The 20890-nt window shown below is 34.8% G+C and overlaps 1 protein-coding gene across 2 annotated transcripts in view; it reads left to right on the top strand.

The window, feature by feature from the left end:
• Nucleotides 1-20890, top strand: part of bru3 (CUGBP Elav-like family member bruno 3) — a 552999-nt gene that overhangs the window by 484524 nt on the left and 47585 nt on the right. For both annotated transcript variants that reach the window (XM_017911632.1, XM_017911631.1), the window contains exon 4: nt 7308-7387. In XM_017911632.1, coding sequence (XP_017767121.1) covers nt 7308-7387 — 80 coding nt within the window. The remainder of the gene's footprint in view (nt 1-7307; nt 7388-20890) is intronic.

Genomic DNA, 20890 nt, shown 5'->3' with positions numbered 1-20890 from the left:
GCTGTTGCCTGCTTTCTAACATTAATGGCTAAGAAAGCCTCGTGTCCGGTGGCCCGAGGGAAATAAAGAATTGTTTGAAAATGCATTGAAAATGAAGATAGAAAGGACACGGAACTTGAACTAAAACAGCAATTAGAATCTGGCTGCCAGAAGACCCTAACGGTCTTCTGGGTCTATTCTAATCAAGGGCTGAACAAAATACCGGCACGACATTCCGAGGCTTAACAGCTAGAAAAGAGTAGAAATTCAAAGATTCTCTACTAAAGAACGGACGACAATTTTTGGGGAGTAAATAAAAAATTGTATAATAATAGTATTGGAGAATTATTTGATTTCGACACCTCGTATATTGTTACGTTAAATTAAATTTGATATATTAATTAATATCGATCTTCCAAATTTTATGAAATCGTGACTGAAGCTCACCTCTCGAGTGCAAAGGGTTAAATTGATTATATATAAAAATACAGGAGTCTCGTTGCTAACTTCAGCCTTTGGAATTCTAGAAGAAAATTGTTTCGTATAATAAACAATATTTAAATTGTTATAACAATAATTCTTCTCTGATTATATCAGATATAATGATCAAAATTAACCCTTTCTACTAAAATAACGAGCCTAACTCTAACTAGTACTATACTAATCAGGTGACCATAATTATATTTCACACGTTTTAACTCTTTGGGGCACGTGGGTATTTAAAGTGTCCTACCTTTTTGATGCATATGGGCGTAATGCATGGTGGGACATTTTTAGTCCCACCTCGAAATATTGCAATAGCTTTATATTTCGTCGTATTTACGTAAAGCAGTTGGTAATACCTTCTACAAATGTTATAAATCTATTCGCTCGTGTTGGCAACATTCAACATGCCAGTACAGATTCATCAATTGTTGCAAACGAAGGTTTACCGCGACAATCTTTTTTTCCTGGTTTTATGTGAAAAATCGTAAAAGTAAGTTAGTTTTTATAAAAATTGGTTCTCTAAAATTAGTTCAATTTTGTTTCATTTAAAACGCAATAAAATTTCTATGCAACACGGGTCTATTTTATTATCTGAAATCCTGTGCACAAAATTAAAATAATTTCTAAAATTTTTATCTAACTTTATCTCTGATAGAATAAATGTACAGTGGATAAATATTCCAAAATTAAATACTACTGCAGTGCATACTTTTTCATAATTAAATTACAGTGTGCAAGGGGTTGAAATAAAGCTTATAACCTGTGTTATGCATCTAGTATGACATCGATCTAAAATTCAACAGTCAAAAATCCGCCATAAAATTGAAATAACAGTCAAAGGCTAAGGATATAATAAATGTACAGTGCATAAATATACCAAATTAAATACTACTGCAGTGCATACTTTTTCATAATTAAATTACAGTGTGCAAGGGGTTGAAATAAAGCTTATAACCTGTGTTATGCATCTAGTATGACATCGATCTAAAATTTAGTCGAAAATCCTTCGTAAAATTGAAATAGCAACCAAAGGCTACCTGCTTTCTGTATCTCTCATCTGAAACTCGTCTGGTCTTTTAATGTTCCTATCTTCGTAGACCTCCGTACACCCCATTGCTCGAACACGTCCAAATTACATCAGCCATAAAACCACCCGAGCAAAATAAAGAAAAAAAGGAAGAGGAAAAAGCAAAAGGAGCAGAAGAAAGTTCGCTTCACGTGCCCCCTTGGAGAGTTTCCAACGTATCGGAAAGTCTAGCGAACGCGGGCACAGTGGCGCGCTCGCGGCTCGCGTTAGCGCTTCGCCGACGAGGCGGCGGGGGGTAGTCGCGTGGGTGGGGGTACAGGGGGCCGCAGAATAAACTTAGACATGTTTGCCGAGCAATCAAATATATGAGTGGAAAGTCTCGCAGGCGTTATCGATTGGTTCGAACCGGCTGCGGTGGCACACACAGGCTAAAAGGGAAGAGAGAACAGTGGAACGGATGGGTCTGGAAGGGGTCGTGAAGGGGTCGGTCGGATGGTTCGAGACGAAATGGGAACGGGGGGGAGATCCACGAAACTAGTCTACAGCGTCGTCGGCGGAGGGCCGAGCGGTTTGTCCAGTGTTTGTTGTTCGCCGTTGTTCGAGGGGGCAAACATAGTTTTCGAGCCGGCGAGAAGGAGCCGCTGGAACAGCGAAATAGACACATACACGCACACCTGTGTATATAAGCGCGTCGTGTGTATACGCACACCGAGGTATTCCAACGCTTACACTTGCTACGTTTAACAAAGGGAATATATATGTTCCGTTGAAATGTTTAAGACGATATGATGTGTGTTGTAAGAAGGAAACTTCAAGATTGTATCAGTAAGATTAGAAAACGGTTCGACGATGTATACGGTATATATGGTACGTTAATTGGAGATACGGACCATGGTGGCGCTAGTGAGTTAAGTGGAAAACCGTCTTAAGGCTGCTATAAGTTACAGAAAACAAATCAACGTTGTATTGCAACTCCTTAGTTTCCAATTAGTGATGTTTTGAAGTAGTATTACAGGTTTTTTACACAATATTTTTGTAATTCATCAATGGTAGACGTTCGTACCGAATACTGTACTCGAGTTGAATTATTTTCCAATTTTTCTTATATAATCTTGAGAATATTTTCCTTTAAGTAAAAAGGAAACTCCAAGATTGCATCAGTAAGATTAGAAAACGGTTCGGCGACGTATACGGTATATATGGTACGTCAGTTGGAGATACGGACCGTGGTGGCGCTAGTGAGTTAAGTGGAAGACCGTCTTAAGGCTGCAATAAGTTACAGAAAACGAATCAACGTTGCATTGCAACTTCTTAGTTTTCAATTAGTGATGTTTTGAAGTAGTATTACAGGTTTTTTACACAGTATTTTTGTAATTCATCGATGCTAGACGTTCGTAATGAATACTGTACTCGAGTTGAATTATTTTCTAATTTTACTTATATAATCTTGAGAATATTTTCCTTTAAGTAAAAAGGAAACTCCAAGATTGCATCAGTAAGATTAGAAAACGGTTCGACGATGTATACGATATATATGGTACGTTAATTGGAGATACGGACCATGGTGGCGCTAGTGAGTTAAGTGGAAAACCGTCTTAAGGTTGCTATAAGTTACAGAAAACAAATCAACGTTGCATTGCAACTTCTTAGTTTCCAATTAGTGATGTTTTGAAGTAGTATTACAGGTTTTTTACACAATATTTTTGTAATTCATCAATGGTAGACGTTCGTACCGAATACTGTACTCGAGCTGAATTATTTTCTAATTTTACTTATATAATCTTGGGAATATTTTCCTCTAACCTTTTGAAAACAGCACATACAAACACTCAAATACTTTCACGTATACGTGTATGCCCTTATAATCCTTATAATTAAAATTTAAGAGATGAAACATTGATACAAACATCGATTTTCAAACTCTTATCTCAGACATACGGAAAGGTAGAAAAATTTCATTTTTAACCGTATATGATCTCGAAAAACGTCATATGCAACACGAAAGAATGTATGGTATCCCATTTAACCCCTAGCACTCCAGTCGCTATTTGATAAAATCTCGAAGTTCGATATTAATTAATACATCAAATTTAAGATAACGTAACAGTATGCGTGGTATCGAAATTAAATAATTCTACCTGTTAATTATTATACGATTTCTTACTTACTCATAGAAAAATATCATCAGCCTTATAGCAGAAAATTTTTCAACTCGTATACATCTGTAGTCAAAAAATCGTCGAGTGCAAAGGTTTAAAAAAGGGGGAAGCTCACCCCTATATTTCCAAAAATACCATGCATATGCAGACATACATTGACATACATTGTCCCTTCAGTCACAAGGAGCCGAAAAATTTTGTCTTTTATTTGTTTCTAATCGCGACAATTTTCGAAAACGTCGCTTCCTAATAATAAGATGAACACCCTGTACGTATATACACAGAGAAGAAGCGCGTGTGCGTGAGAGACGGGGATGGAGGAAATACGTGTGTCCACGAATGTATATACAGCATGTGTATATACATAGGCGAACTTTCGAGAAATTCGACTCTTTTATTTCCACGCGACCTTACCTACTACCCGTCTGCCTCGAAGCGGCGGAGAAAAATCTCAAGAGCGCATCGTCTTCGAGAGCCCCGCCGGAGATTTCGCTTGCACAAGAAGGAATAGCGGGGTGGGCCAGAACAAGCTCGGGAGCTCGGACAAATTCTTGCGATGTCGGTGAACGGCAGGGGTTGAATCGCGAGAAAATCTTATCCACCTACCTACACTTCGGATCGCTTTTATCTCCGATTTCGGACATTCTTCCACCACCCTCATTCCTGTCGCGAATTCCCACCCCCTGCGCCACCGTCGAGCTCCGCGGACGCGGTTAAATAACGTCGCGAAATTTTATATTCGACTGAATCCGGGCTCGAAGAGCTACCCGATGGTCGTGCGAACGATTTTATTAATTCGTCGAAACGGTGTTCCCGGTTTATCTTTGGCGAATGGTGCTCTTTTTTCAAACAGGAAACGCGATATCGAAGGGAGATTTCAGCCGGTGGAAATTAATGGTACCGCGTGTTTTAATTAACGGCGGAATAATCGTGGGATGGCCGGTGATTATTTAACGAATGGAAATAGTTTTAAAATGTTACGGAACGGTTAGATTGGATTTTACCGGTTGTTTGGTCGTCCGGGGGTGAGTAGAATGGGTCAGGGCGAACGATCGACTCGTGTCTTGGGAATAAATTGATCGATCGCGAGGTTGATCGAGGGTTTCTTGGACTGTTGACCTGAATGGGCGGTATGGGTAATTTTGTGCCGTTTTATAATTAATACGAGGTAATACAGGTTTGATTTCGAGTTATTAGAGTGGCTGAATTATGTCTCTAGGTGTACGTATTTATGGTAGAGTGGTTTTAGGAATGGTTTTTAAGAAATGCAATAAATAATTTACTATTATTTTTGTGCATTCTGGATGTTTGTTATATGTTATTATGGATATAAATAAAACACGAGAATGTTGAGAATATTTAACTAATTGTTATAATGGAAGCTTGTTTCTTTTTTAAAGGAGAGAAAATAATTTCAGACTTTTTTCAGTTTTTCTAATTTTATTTCAACTTATTCTATTTAGTATGCAGAAATAGAATTGTTTATTTATTGTAGTTTTTAATATATTCGTCTTAGAAAATTCTAAAATTGCTGTTCAATACTTCTGACAGTCTCTAAGATTTTATTAATATATTGCAATAACATTATTCAATTTATGATTATACCTGATCGTACCATAATTAAAGGAGTAAAGAAATTGATACTAATTTTGTAACTAATTGTGGGAATAATTAAATTACGACTCTGAACATCTATTAAAAATATTTTAGGTATTTGAATTATTATTATTAATTAATATTGTAGTTTTAACAATATAATCAACATTCTTCCTCCATTGCAAATATATATTTCCTCCATTCTTTTAACAGGTTTATTATCACACAATTGCAATTCAAACGTACAATTATTATTAAAAAAAAAGATAGTATTTAAATAAATATTGTCCAAACAAATTTCTGAACCAAATTTTTGATTTATCGTACCAGAAAGTTACTAGAAACAGACCAACTAAGTAGGTCCTTTTTCCTTTTAAAATTCTGTCCCTGTAACTAATTATGAGAGCAATTAAATTAGCACTCTGAACACCCAATAAAAATATTTTAGATATTTGAATTATTATTATTAATTAATATTTTAATTCTAACAATATTATCAACATTCTTCCTCAATTGCATAAATATATTATAACAGGTTTGTTATCGCCCCATTACGATTAAATCGTACAATTGTCATTAAAAAGAATAAGAAAGAAATAAAAATAAAAGAAATAAATAAAGAAATAATAAAAGAAATAAATATTGTCGAAGCAAATTTCTAAACTAAATTTTTGATTTATCGTACAAGAAAGTGACTAGAAACAGACCAATTAAGTACGTCATTTTCCCTTCGAAACTCCGCCCCTTTCAAAATTGCTCTCCACTAATGTGACAGAGCGTCGGAGATTATTTTACGAACGATCGTGGATAGGAGTAATTTTTCAGGATCGTTTGCTCACTGTGATACGCACCGTTATTGCTCGAAACCAGGAGTGGTGTCCTGGATAACGGAGCGTTTCTCCGTTCGTGGTAAACATCTTTTATTAAGTGCACGTTGCGCTCCGCTGGCGCGTCAATTTTTCAAAGCACCCTCGAGTTCTTTGTCTTCGCGTCTCCATCTAACTATAACGATAAGCACGCGTAGCAGAGGAGTAGGGGCGATTAATCGTTCCATCATCGTTAGAGATGGTCTCGACTCTGTGACAATGGCGGAAACCGAACTCCTTTCGCCTTTCCCCTGCGAATCGTCCTCCGAGATAAAGTAATTTTCTTCCTTTTCCTTCCGAGTATCGAATATACCGCGTATAATCCTCGGCGTGTCTCCTTCGTGGCAAATAAGGGGATGAACCAACGATTTAACCACTGACAACCACCTCGAGTCGCTCGTCTGTACGAAAGTGGTCCAAATCATACGTATTTCGTTTCCAGATATTTAAATTTCGCGCCTTTAACCCTTTGCGGTTGGCAAATTTTGGCAGAGAAAATTTAGCGTTTCGCAGTTACTCTTCTGTACAGGATTTAAAGTCAATATATGGATATTAAAACGCACTGAATTTGTTGAAATTAATTTGTGTTTAATACTACTAATAATACGTGAAAATTCGAAATTTTTAATTTCTATAATTTTCTGTAGCTTTCTGTATTTTTCGACTTGCGAATGTCTCCACGACGGGGTCCTCGACCGCAAAGGATTAATTTATTATAAATTAAGGAAATTAATTTCAACGAAATTGCATACTCGATCTAGGGGTTCAATTCTTAGTTATAGTTATTCTGTTAAAAATTGTTTTATCTTATTCCAGTGCAAGTGTATGCGATCATTAACGAGGGATGAAGTAGTTTCTTCCGAAGTTTGACTTATTATTGGTTATACCACTTTCGTAATTACTCGCCGCATTTTCCGAATCGATTAACTTTCCTGAAATAGGATAGGAAAATAGAAATTTATTTCTGCCATGAAAAATTTTGCATTCATTAAGTGCTTTGATGGTTGGGTTGAGGAGAAAATGGAATTTTGAATTTTTTATTTCATTTGATAAATGGGGGTAATTTTGATCTGCGAGTGGCTCAAGTATTGGCAGAGTGGATTTTCGCGATGGTTGGAGCGAAATGGCGAATTAGATTTTTCGTTTGCATTATTACGGAGGATTAACGAGACCTTTCTTGTCTTTTCGTTTCAGGCTGTGCATTCGTGAAACTTTCATCACATCAAGAAGCGCTTGCGGCGATCAATACCTTACACGGTAGCCAAACTATGCCGGTGAGTGGAAGTCACTGTTTTTTTTATAAACTAATCAGAAATTGATGTGGAACGCGTTTTGGAATTTTTATGAGACCGATGGACAATACTTCGACGCTACGAACATGTACTTTAGCATAGTAGCGACGAAACAATTTCTTTCTTTAATTATTCAAAATGTAGGAAGATTTTTCAAATTCGCTAGTGAAGTTTGTTTGCTTTTGTAAATATAGAAAATATAGAAATGTGTGAAAGAAAGCTTATTTCATAAGGAATTTTCTTTCTTCGGAATTTTGTGTAATATACAATTTTTGGAAATATGTTACGAGTAGGTAAACAATTATTGGTAAAGTTAGTATAATTTGTATAATTATTGGTAAAGTTAGCAAAGGAGAATTTTATTATAGATTACTATAGACAGGGTTTAACACTGTTTCATCTGGATTCGAAATACCCTAAACCCTAATTATGTTTATAATTCTCTTCTTATTTTATGTAAAAAGAGTATTTTTAAATATTTAATGCAATTATCAACAATTATCGATAAATTAATAATCTACAAATAAATTTTGTATATAATCAATATTTCTATGTAATCAAGTACCTCAAAGTAGAATAAAATCTCGATATTCCAAACTAATTAGGCGACACGTGTGTCAGGATGCTAGATAGAACTCAAATTTTTATAAAAACTTAATAATATTAATTAATTTAATAATATTTGTATTAATTTTAATATAAAATTTAATAATAAAGCTCAGTTTATATAATACCAATCACAAATAATTTAAGGATATAAACTATAATAGTTTGACCTTTATATAATCCTCAACAAGTCCACCTACAAAAATTCTAATTATATTATATTATATTATATTTCTAACACTCTTCAAAATTGTTTAATTCTTGTCAGGAACATTTCAAACACAGTGAATTTGATATAATTAATTTTTTAAAGATATAAATTAATTTAACCTTCATATAATCTTCAACAAGTCCACCTACAAAAATTGTAATTATATTATATTATATTATATATCTAACTCTCCTCGAAATCGTTTAATTCTTGTCAGGAACATTTCAAACACAGTGAATTTGATATAATTAATTTTTTAAAGATATAAATTAATTTAACCTTCATATAATCTTCAACAAGTCCACCTACAAAAATTGTAATTATATTATATTATATTATATATCTAACTCTCCTCGAAATCGTTTAATTCTTGTCAGGAACATTTCAAACACAGTGAATTTGATATAATTAATTTTTTGAAGATATAAATTAATTTGACCTTCATATGATCTTCAACAAGTCCACCCATCAAAATTGTAATTATATTATATTTCTAACCCTCCTTGAAATCGTTTAATTCCTGTCAGCAACATTTCGAACACCGCGAATTTGATATCACCATAATTAATTTCCGCCTGAAGATTAAAATCAGACACCCCGTATAAAACACAAGTCAGATTCCAAGTGATACAACCCACAGCACATCAGACATTCATAGATGTCGACACTACGGAACAGGTAAATCGTATAGGGTGGACAGCCGTCGTAATGACTGTCGTGGCTGCAAACACCCTGTGCCTGCAATCTAATGACTGGCCAAACAGAAATCTGCATAACACTTGGAGAAGTGTGGGTCACCTCCTTCCCCGACGCTGAATCTCCTATGGCCTCTATCAAACCGCCAAACTTTCTCAGCTTAGGGCCGGACCAGGAATTCCCAGTTGTAATTGAATTGTCAGTGAGTTTCGTCCGGGATTCCACCTGCTGATTGGCGAAAGTTCGCAAAGCCGCTTGCCGAACTTGACCATACAACATTCCATCCCGCTATATCGTTATTATCGTCCTATAGTTGTTCGCTGATGTTCATCGACATATCGAACTTTGGCTTACTTGTTTATTAGGATTACGCTTAATGGCACGGTTCGACGATTAATGATGAAACATTGGCTGTCAGTGATCGATGGGAGGAAAGTGTAGCTGGTCTGATGACGGAGTTGGGTACTCTGTTTCGTGATATTGTGGGAGATTTACTTGGTAGTTTCTCTGCTGTGATGGAAGGCTAGGGTTTAACCTTCGTAATATCGAGATGGGTACAGGTGTAGCCTAGATATCGTGTCTTTCCTGATGAATACATTTTTACAGGCTTTCTCTGCTGAACTTACACCTGTACGTATCTTTTCTTGCACTGTCGCTTTTATTTTAATACAGAAAACCTAAATGTAGGATCTTTCGCTAAATTAATCCTATGCAGACAGAGATCTAGTTAATCTAATAAACAACTCCTTTTTAATAACAAAACGGGTTTATTTAACTAAAATATTGCACTAAGTTCCTCTGGATTCTAACTCTCAAACATAGGATCCTCTGTTCACTACGTTTCGAGTACACACATTCTGCCTTCTGCCTTTTGCCTTCTCTGCACCCTGGGTACTTCCCCTCAGTCATTGATGTCATGCAGATCGCAGGTACCATCCATGGTCGTGTAGCTAGAAGGAACGGTAGGAAAAGGTAGGAAAAGCCTTAGAGAGTCACAACGTGTTGGCAACCCTGTGCCAAATTAACTATATGTCATATTGTGAATTTTGGTAGGACTTCGTGGATACGATGTACAATTCTCACGTGCAATAGATCTGTAATAAAAATTTATATTAATCGTTATAATTACATGGTTATATTATTGGCAACCTGTTTCAACTTCCATCTTCTGATATTATATTTACAGTTCATAAGAGTGAGTGAGAGAGAAGAATTTTCTAGAAAGTGTTAATCATTTCTCCTTTTTTTTGTTTAATTTATTATTTTTCTAAGTTTTTACTGCGAATTGTTTTCATTATTTAAATATTTTTATCCGAATATACTAATGTGTTAATTGTTATAAAATACAGAAGGTACTGGTATCCATTTCTAGCCACACACACGTGTATATGAAGATGGTTGGTTAGAGTGGTTATATTTTTTTTTCTCGCACCTAAATATGTGCAACTTTATATTCCATCTTCTTCGATTTTATATCTTGTACGTAATATAGAAGAGTAGTCTGAAAGCAGGTACATATGTATTTGGTTATAGAAGACATAGATTCTACTTTCATCTCGAATCCTCGGTTCTTTCTCACATTCGAATATATACAGTTTCATATTTCATTTTTTTATTTTTTTATTTTTATTATCTGTTCCTGTGAAGTCGGGAAACTATTATACATAGGTACACGTGTATTTGGTTAGTTATCTCAAATTATTGTACGTAGATAAATGCAATTTTATGATTTCTGTTTTACGATTTTTACTTTATTATCGTGTTATTATCGTTTTATTATCGTGGGAATAAGTATGCATAAAATATTTTGTAATTAAATGTCGTTCAATATTTAAATGTCGTTTCAATATCCACGTGTCAATAATTATATTCTAACCACGCCAATTTATTCACACGATTCTTTATTCGAAACTTCACCAAAATCCCTCAGAAACAGCCGGTGTATGATGGATTGCACGTCTGCTGGTACTGGACCCAACCCTTCTAAAATTCTGTTAGAAAAAAAGGTACAATAAACCAAGACATATATCTATCACCCTTAACACCCTTTTTCAACCCTAGCTCTACAATTTTCTATAAGCAAAACACGAACCATCTTCTTCGTTTAAAAAATCATGGACACCTATTTCACCCCTAGCTCTACAATTTTCCATAAGCAAGACACAAATCACCTTCATTGTTTAAAAATTCATGTATCCTTATTTCACCCCTAACTCTACAATTTTCCATAAGCAAAGCACGAACCATCTTTTTCTTTTAAAAATTGATATACCCCTATTTCACCCCTAACTCTACAATTTTCCATAATCAAAACACAAACCATCTTCGTTATTTAAAAAATTATATTCTTCTATTTCACCCCTAAATCTGCAATTTCCCATAAGCATGAAATGAACCATCTTCATCATCCAAAAAATATACACCCCTATTTTCATTCTTAGTTCTGCAATTTCCCATAAGCAAAACACAAACCATCTTTATCATTTAAAAATTGATATATTCCTATTTCATCCCTATCTTTACAATTTCCCGTAAACAAAACACGAGCCATCTTTATCGTCCAAAAAATCCTACACCCCTTTTTCCACCCCTAATTCGACACCTTTCAACGAGTAAAACACGAACCATTTTCATAGGTGAAAAAAATCAGGAAAAATTTGAAAAACTCGCTATCTGTGCACACATGGGGGGCTATTTGTACTCACCATCACCGACACAAAGGACAAATGCAACGAAGTACGAGGAACGTTGAAGGTCCATATACATCCGATATTTCCCGACGTATCCGGCAATTGCTTCGACGTCCATCGAGTGAAGTAAAAAAGGAGCGAAAAAAGAGAGAGAGAGAGGGGGGAGAAAGGGACAACGGTGTATTTTCCAATATGAACGAGAAATTCGCTATTCCAGGGTCACGCGTGTGTGAAAATCACGGATTGCTCCGCCATGTTGGGTGGTGGATGCCGGGCCGTTACGTGAATATTACTCGTTACAACGCTCTAATCTAATAGCCAGGCCGGAGAAATTGTGGGCGCAGAAAGGGGGTGGGAACTTTAGGATCGTGCCAGGGACTATTTGCCCTTAAAAGAGAAACTGACATGGCGCGGGACGTAATATGCAGATCGCTTAATTATCACTGCGAATTATGCAAATCTTGACACCGACGTTACGAGATTTCGTCGCGTACCATCGAGTAGGTTCGAGGGTGACGAAACGTAGGATGGAAACGGGGGCACACGCAGTTTGCCGTTTCATTAGGACGATTCTAGATTTATTAGCCTCGTAGAAACGCTCATAATCGACGGAACGGCGCGCTCGTTAAACCCGCTAAATTGAAGTTATATTAAAATTTTACCGTCCATCCACATTTTTCGTGCCTACGTATAAAACCCCGTTCAACATTTTCCCATCGTCCTTTGTCATCTAATTCTTCGTAAGAGATTGACGCTTTATTTAACGCCCCCTTTGTCGCGGGGCGTGTACGTATGTTATGGCTTGCCAGCCAGCGATTCTAATATTCGTGGTTTATGGTTCATTACTTCGCACTTTTTCCCCATTTTTCTGTCTTCGTATTTGTCTCTTATTACGTTTCTTGCAACACTGACTTTGAATATGTAGATCACGGAATTTTGCTCTACTTGGCTACTTTGTTCAGGATACTGGTATCGAAAATGGATAAATAATTATCATAACTACTTTGGGGGGCCTTGTAAATGAATAAAAATTTATTTATTTATTTTCTGCTCGTTTGTTATGCCAATAAAAATTTAATTTATTCTTTAGTGTGATACAGAACTTTTATGAGTGAAATGAATTTTTATAGTGATAGGAAAGAGAGTTGTTGCTGAGGAGAGTAATGTATTATTGCTCTTTGATCATATTATGGATTTATAATTTATATTACAGGATGAGAGTTATGATACTTCGTGTTCTGGTTATATAATTAATTTTCGATGGTGCTTGAAAACGAGATAATGAAAAATTGATGAAATTTTCATTGCCATAGCACTTAAGATATTAATAAGTAATTATTCTATAGGTTCCAAGGAATTGTAGAAGCACAATTATTTATATATTTACTTAAAATTGATATTTCCACAGACTCTCTTACTAGACAATATTGTACTGTATTTTACTATTGATATGATTTTATATTTCACTATAAATATCAAATTTTAAGTACGAAATATCGTTAAAATTTATTTTACAATCACTGACTACCAATTAAAGCATTCTTCGTTCTTTTTATAAGTCTCTTCCTATTTCTAATAAATAATATTGTTCATAAAATTCCTTGAAACCCCCCTATAAAATGATCTCTTATTAATATCCGACATCCTAAAATTTGTCTGGAAACTTGACCATTCTCAACGCAATTCTGCATTCCTGGCAAGACCATTTCGTTATTCCTGACGTTAATTCTGCAATGCAAAACGCGTAGCCGACCAACCAACTATTCCCCTTATGTCAGGACGCAAGTAAAACGTTCGCCAGACGGTCCCTGGCATAAGGGATGAGCGATTAAGTGGCAGGATGTTACGGTATACGCCAGGGATGCTCCAGGATACAAGGTAACTGGTCACAGGACGAAAACGTTCAGCCGGAGGAAGGTCCTTGTGATGATTAAGGCCTGTTAAATCGGGGGATGCGCGAATAGCGTTGGTGATATGAGGGATCCGCCGGAACATTCCAAGGACTCTCTATATCGAAGGAGGAACGAGCCAAGGGCAGACATAGGGAACTTAGGAGAGGAAAATCTCGAGCTTCGTCCTTGTTAAACGAGAATGTTCCCGGTTATGGCCACGGGTCGGATCTACTCGCGCATAGTTGGAAATACTTTCCCCGATATATCCCGTTCTCTATTCCTTCCGCGGGGAGATACAGTAATGGCGGAGCCGAAAAACTTACCTAATATACGCTGAGTGGACTACTCTAATCTTACGTACGAAGTGGAACGTGAAATGCTGTTGAAAAATATTCGTCTCTTGAAAATTCTCAGACCCTTCGAGATTTTAGGGCTTGTCAGACTGGATACTCGATGGACACGTCTTTATTAGGACTTGTCAGGCTGGATCCTCGACAGACACATTTTTAGAATGATATTATCGTGTCTTCTATTGTTTCATAGGGATATGCAACACTTCCCAAGACAAGAAATTTTTATAATATATTCTGAATTGATTATTCTAAATTTATATATGAAATGGAATATAGAAAGAGATTTATAGTACTCATTTTTCTTCTTCTATTGTTTCATAGGGATATGCAACACTTCCCAAGACAAGAAATTTTTATAATATATTCTGCATTGATTATTCTAAATTTATATATGAAATGGAATATAGAAAGAGATTTATAGTATTCATTTTTCAATAATTCTAATCATTTTTGTGGGACCTCTGACGCTAGGTTCTCATGAGACACTTATGTCGTTTGCATTATATATCCCATTTTCTAACCCTTTCATAGGAAGGTACGATAATCACAAAGTCGAAGAAATTTGTTTAATTTATGCTGAATAGACTGCACTAATTTTATACATACAGTCGAGTATAACGAGGTCACGAAGAATACTCATTTTTTGAAGATTTTGATAGCTTTTAGAGGCTATGAGGCTAGATCCTCAATAGACACGTCTTTGGAATGATATTATCGTGTCTTCTATTGTTTCATAGGGAGATATAATAGTTCCCAAGGCAAGAAATTTTTATAATATATTCTGAATGGACTATTCTAAATCTATATATGAAATGGAATATAGGAGAGATTTATAGTATTCATTTTTCAATAATTCTAATCATTTTTGTGGGACCTCTGATGCTAGGTTCTCATTAGACACTTATGTCGTTTGCATTATATATCCAATTTTCTATCCCCTTCATAGAAAGGTATGATAATCACAAAATCAAAAATACTTCTTTAATTTATACTGAATGGACTACTTCTATTTCATACGTAAATTTGGAGTATAACAAAGTTACGAAAAGTATTCATTTTCTTTTAAATTTTAATAACTTTTGGAGACCTGTGACGCTAGGTTTTTGTCAGACACTTATGTCGTTTGCTTTATATATCCCCTTCATAGGAAGATATAATAATCACAAAATCAAAAATACCTCTTTAATTTATACTGAATGGACTATTTTAATTTTATACATAAAATGGATAATGAAAGGATCACGAAAAGTACTCATTTTTTAAAGATTTTGACAGCTTTCAGAGGCTGTGAGGCTAGATTCTCAATAGACAGGTACAGCTTTATCATACTCCTGAACACGAATACTACATTAAATTGTACAGTTATCGCTATATACAACTGTTTCAGTAATTGTCAACCAATAATAGCTGCAAACTATGCATGGCCATTTACCTACATTGCAGTTGCACTGACAAAAATTACCAGAATCAATTTGACTCTTCTCTACTCTCTTTACAGGAATATACAATCATGTCAATGTCAATAAACATTTTTAATAAATTTTAAATACAGTATTCAAAGCTTTCATACAAAATAGGTTGCAAAAAGATCACGAAAGATGCTCGTTTCTTAAAAATTTCAAGAACCCTCAGAGCCTACCTAGATTCTCAATAGACACTCGCATCCTCTGGAGTCAACCGAATAAAAGGAGTCGAGGGCTACAATAGAGATCCAATTTTGTAGTTTCATTGTGTTTCCGCTATACTATACTAGAGATTCATAAACAATTTAATTTCCTTATATCTGAAATTTAAGGAGGAGGGTCAGTTTCATCGGGCACCTGTGGGATCACTCGCTGATCACGTCGAAATCAGACATGATTAGACGGTAACGAAAACATTTTACGAGTTAGGTCTACTGTTGAAGATCACGAATATCTCTCAGTGACTCGCAGTTTGGTGCTGCTTTATGCTCTGTGCAGAATTTATTATCGTTACTCCGACGAAATGGCTACTCTAGTAGTAAAACTTGCTACAGCGAAACGTGCATCGGCAGAAATGTTTGATGGTTCTGCTATCGGGGAAGGATCGATGACAAAGTGCAGAGAAACTTCGATCTTATTATACGTCTAAACGTGAAGCAAATCTCCTGCCAAAGATTTCGTGGACTAAGTGCAAAGGAAGATAAAGGAGAATAGCCTCTGTGCTACTGAGAATGAGGGGTGCTCTTCGTGATAACGATGATTTCGTGATGGCATTTTATCGTGATCGCGTATCATGTATGATTGTGTGACATATATAGGTAATACAATATACCTATATAATATCATAATATACCTATATAATATAGGTAAAAATCGTGGAAAAATTGTTGAATTCTTTTATCCTAATGAGATGCACATACGAAAATACTATTTGCATTGGACTTTGGATAAGAAGCAGTGCAATTAAAATTAATTTTCTTTCCTTATGGATGCAGTAATATATTCTTCGTATTAATAACAATTATATCAATAATAATATATTATACTAATATTAATAATAATAATATATTGTTTATATTCAAATATTCTAGAATCAGGAATCCTGATTTGAAGATGATATAGTAATACTGTTGCTATCAATACCAATCAATTAAATTTCTTCAATTTTCAAGAACACATCACACTTTAATATCATATTATATTATATTATATTATTGTATATCGTTAATATTGCGTGATTCGTTTAATATTTTTACGGATCACGAGTGTAATTAGAAATAGATTATTTATTTGTGACTAGTATCGTGATTATTTATTGTAACTGAACTGTACAATAATTAAATGTGGAATGTTAATCTCCGATACGTATTTTTATTACAATATTTATATTACAATATTTATAAGACGTTTCGGTGATGGGTGTTAAATATTGGTACGAAACAACCTCCCTTATAAATTTCAAAATATTTTACTCTTTATTTCTTTTACCTTTCATTAATGGCCTCAATTTTATGATCCCTTTCTATGAAAATCGTATTCTTCCTTATTTATTTTAGAAACAAGTCTATACTTATTAATTAATTATATATAAACAAGTTTATACTTATTAATTAAAATTTACCAAATTTTTATTGCAAAAATGATTTTCATAATTTTATAGCTTGGTATCAAATGGGTTAGACATAGTTTTCATAATATTGTTGCTAATTTTGGATAGAAAAATAAAATTTAGTCCCTTTAAATGGATTAAATTTAATTGAAAATTATAGCGTCTATATTTCTTTAGTTTATTTTCAATATTCAACTACATTATATTACAATGTAAACCCTTTGCACTCTTCTGTCAAGTTTGCTTACAGAAATTACATCAATTTATCCTCGAAATTTGTTGATCTTTTATTTACTGACCAAGAAAAGCTGAAAATATACAAGAAAAATAATTAAAAATTCCAAGAATTAATATAAATAATTTGTTACAACAATTAATATCGTTACAATATTGCAATTTAACGATATTTAACAGTAATTTAAATTTCTAAAATTTAACATTATGAATTAATTATATTTAAACGTACATTTTTCCAAAATCCCCTTTTCGTGATATTTCCAATCTTCATCCAAGGATTGCATTAAAAATTCTGCGAAAGAATCGCCATTGAAGTTCCGCGAGTTCTCTTTCAGCCACATCGGCGTAAAACGATATTTCGAAATCGCTATTCATACTCGCATATTCCATCGTTATCGTCGTATATCAGGAACTATGAAGTCCACACCGGATCACAGGATAATATTTCTTCTCGTCGAGTAACTTCGGCGCGACTATTGCGGTTAATATTTCGCAGTGTCAATACTGCAGTTTTTCTCCCGACCGGGGAAGAAAAAACTGCTACTTTATACGACTGAAGTTCTGTAAACATTTTTCACTTCGGATTCAGTAACCGTGTAATATGATTTACGTTGCTCGAATAGACGACGCGTTCGCGAGGTAACTTCAGCGGGCAATATTTTCACGGTATTCGCGATCCGTTTTTCTCAGTCTAAGCGTTATAAGTTTCCATCAACGGGCACCATGGAAATATTATATTTCTAACTCTGTCGCTCGATCACCGTTCATCCGTGAACTACGGGTACTCGCAGCGATTTTTTCTGTCACAGGTAACAGTTATTCGAGTTTTAAGCTTTCGCGTGGAAATTATGGTTTTCCTGTGATTTACTCGAACGTTGGATCGTGAAGATATATTTCTAATGATATTTCTTCCCCTTTCTTAGAAACTTTGATGGTTTTAAGCTTTCGCGTGGAAATTATGGTTTTCCTGTGATTTACTCGAACGTTGGATCGTGGAGATATATTTCTAATGGTATCTCTTCCCCTTTCTTAGAAATTTTGGGTTATGGAATTTTTAGAATAAATTTATATTAAGGGCTACAATTCTTAATAATTTGGTTATTTAAGAATTTATATTGGAGATTTTAGGGGTTTATAAAAGGTTTTAAGCTTTCGCGTGGAAATTATGGCTTTCCTATAATTTACTCGAACGTTGGATAGTGGAGATATATTTCTAATGGTATCTGTTCCCCTTTCTTAGAAATTTTGAGTTATGGAATTTTTAGAATAAATATATATTGAGGGCTACAATTCTTAGTAATTTGGTTCTTTAAGAATTTATATTGGAGATTTTAGGGAATTATAAAGTTTTTGTAAATTTGTAGATAACTGCGTGGTGATACTGTATTTGTGTAACATATCTATGATAATTGTTATTTATTATTTATGTTAGAAAATTTATGGATTTACTATTGTTAAAGCTTTTGTAAAATTGGCAGATTCGTATAATAGATTTAAATATGAATTTATAATAATACTTGTATAATAATTGTTATTTAATATTTGCATTACTAAAATTTAGGGATTATTAGGTCATATTTATATTCTATACCGTGTACTATCGTTAAAACTTTTTTAAAATTGGAAGATTCGTATAATAGATTTAAGTATAAATTTATAATAATACTTGTATAATAATTGTCATTTATTATTTTCATTACTAAAATTTAGGAATTATTAAATTATATTTATATTCTATTTTTCAAACTTTCACAAAATTGTGATACTTTTACAATTTATTTAACTGGAAATATGCAGTATTCCCATAATACAATACCAACTATATTATTATGAATTACTGTCTTTTATACGAACTATAATATTTACAAATCACTTCATTTTATTTATTCATATACATGTATATAGAATCCCCCTATTATCTTATACTAGGCTATGCTCTAAATCACAAATTGTAAAGCTTCTCCGCCATTTTCTATAATTCTCTCAAAATTTTCCTCCGAATAATTTACTAAATTATTCTACATTTTAATACAAATTCCACTATGTGATACCATACCGATACTACGTAACACGAAACTTCCCATTCCACTGCGACCCACGCATGCCCCGAAACAACCCTACAAACCAAGGCTTCGATTCCAACCTCGATACCTCCAAAATCAATCACGTCTCGGCCCACAAAAAAAAAAGAAAAAATTTCAAAGAACCACCCTCAAAAAAAAAAAAAGAGAAAAAATAGAAGATCGAATTTACATGTATATTATGACCGAACAATATTTCTCTGGAGGGTTCGACGCGTCAGCCGGGGTCAATTTCGAAATCATAGCGCGGTATCAACTGATCGATCATTAAACCAGGGTTATTACCGTGAAAAATTGCCGGCCACGGCGCGCAAATTCCCCCGATCATTTTTTTTCTGGAAGCTCATCGAGCCGTATAATGCGGTTTGCTCTACTCGAATTGACAGGGTGTTCACGCGTCACGCCGCGGCCAATATTTCTCCTGGGGCTCAATATTTCTGCGAGGCTTCGCGGTCCGTCTCTCGCGGTACGTGTCACCGTTGGAATGCGAGAGCAAGCCGCGGAGTATGGTCGGGGGGGCCTCACGCGTAGTTATGCCATCTGAAGCGTGTGACATTTCTTGTCACGCCCCGCGACACGCTCGCGAACCAACCCCAACCCGCGCTCTTCGTTCACCCATGGCTCTGCAAACTCCTGAAATGTCTCGTAATAAAAGCAAACCTACGGTAGAGAAGTGTTTTGCTACCGGGTGCCGGCTAAAACGTGCCAGAACGTAACACAGTCGTTTTCAGTGCAGGAATTTTACGTAACATCGTTCTCTCGTTCCTTTTTTCTACCCCCTCTTTCTCTCTTCTTTTTCTTCTTTTCCCTTCCCCCCCCCCTTTTTTTTTTTATTTTCCTCGCCAACCCCCGAGCGTGCAGGCACCGCTCGGAAATTAAGTGCTCGGAATAAAAAGACACCCAGCCACCCCCGGCTTGAAAACGCGTGCTGACGAATTTAAAGAATGTCGCGTTTTGCGCGGAGAGGGGGCGTGCAGTGGATTTTGATGAACTCCACGGGTTCTCGTGGAATTGGTTATGGTTCGCAGGGTATCGGTTAAGAGTTTGTGGGGTATTTATTGTTAATTGGCCGGGTTTCGGCTGCGAAGCTCGTGGAAATTAATGTTTGCTTGGGTAAATTGGGTGAATTTAATTTTATTGGGTTAGATTGGGTCGAATGGGGCTTTCTGTCTTGGGGATGCTCGTTGTAAAAATGCTGCTGGAGAAATTATTCGTGGTTGAAAATTTCGTTAGCTAGAATTTTCATTTTAATTGACCCTATAGAATTGACAAATTTAAATATACAGTATATAAAATATAATGATATATAATACGAAAAATATAAAAAATAAAATTTAAATATTTTCATTTTCGGTTTACCTGTTTACTATTGTGTTTTTGGACTTTAATAATGTATCATTGTATTGGAATAATATAATGTACTTATTTCTTATAATATAAAAAATATAATAATATATAATAATTTTGATTAACCCTCTGGAATTAACAAATTTAAATATGTAATATAAAAAATATAAGAAATGAACTTTAAATATTTTAATTTTCGTTTTACCTGTTTACTATTGCATTCTTGGATTTGAATAATGTATCATTGCATTCGAGTGATATAATGCACTTATTTCTTATAATATAAAGAATATAATAATA

The sequence above is a fragment of the Eufriesea mexicana genome, unplaced genomic scaffold (genome assembly GCF_001483705.2).
Source record: "Eufriesea mexicana isolate 0111107269 unplaced genomic scaffold, ASM148370v2 scaffold307, whole genome shotgun sequence".
NCBI classification, from domain to species: domain Eukaryota; kingdom Metazoa; phylum Arthropoda; class Insecta; order Hymenoptera; family Apidae; genus Eufriesea; species Eufriesea mexicana.
The sequence above is the reverse complement of the archived record's forward strand: the minus strand, read 5'-3'. Positions and strand labels throughout refer to the sequence as shown.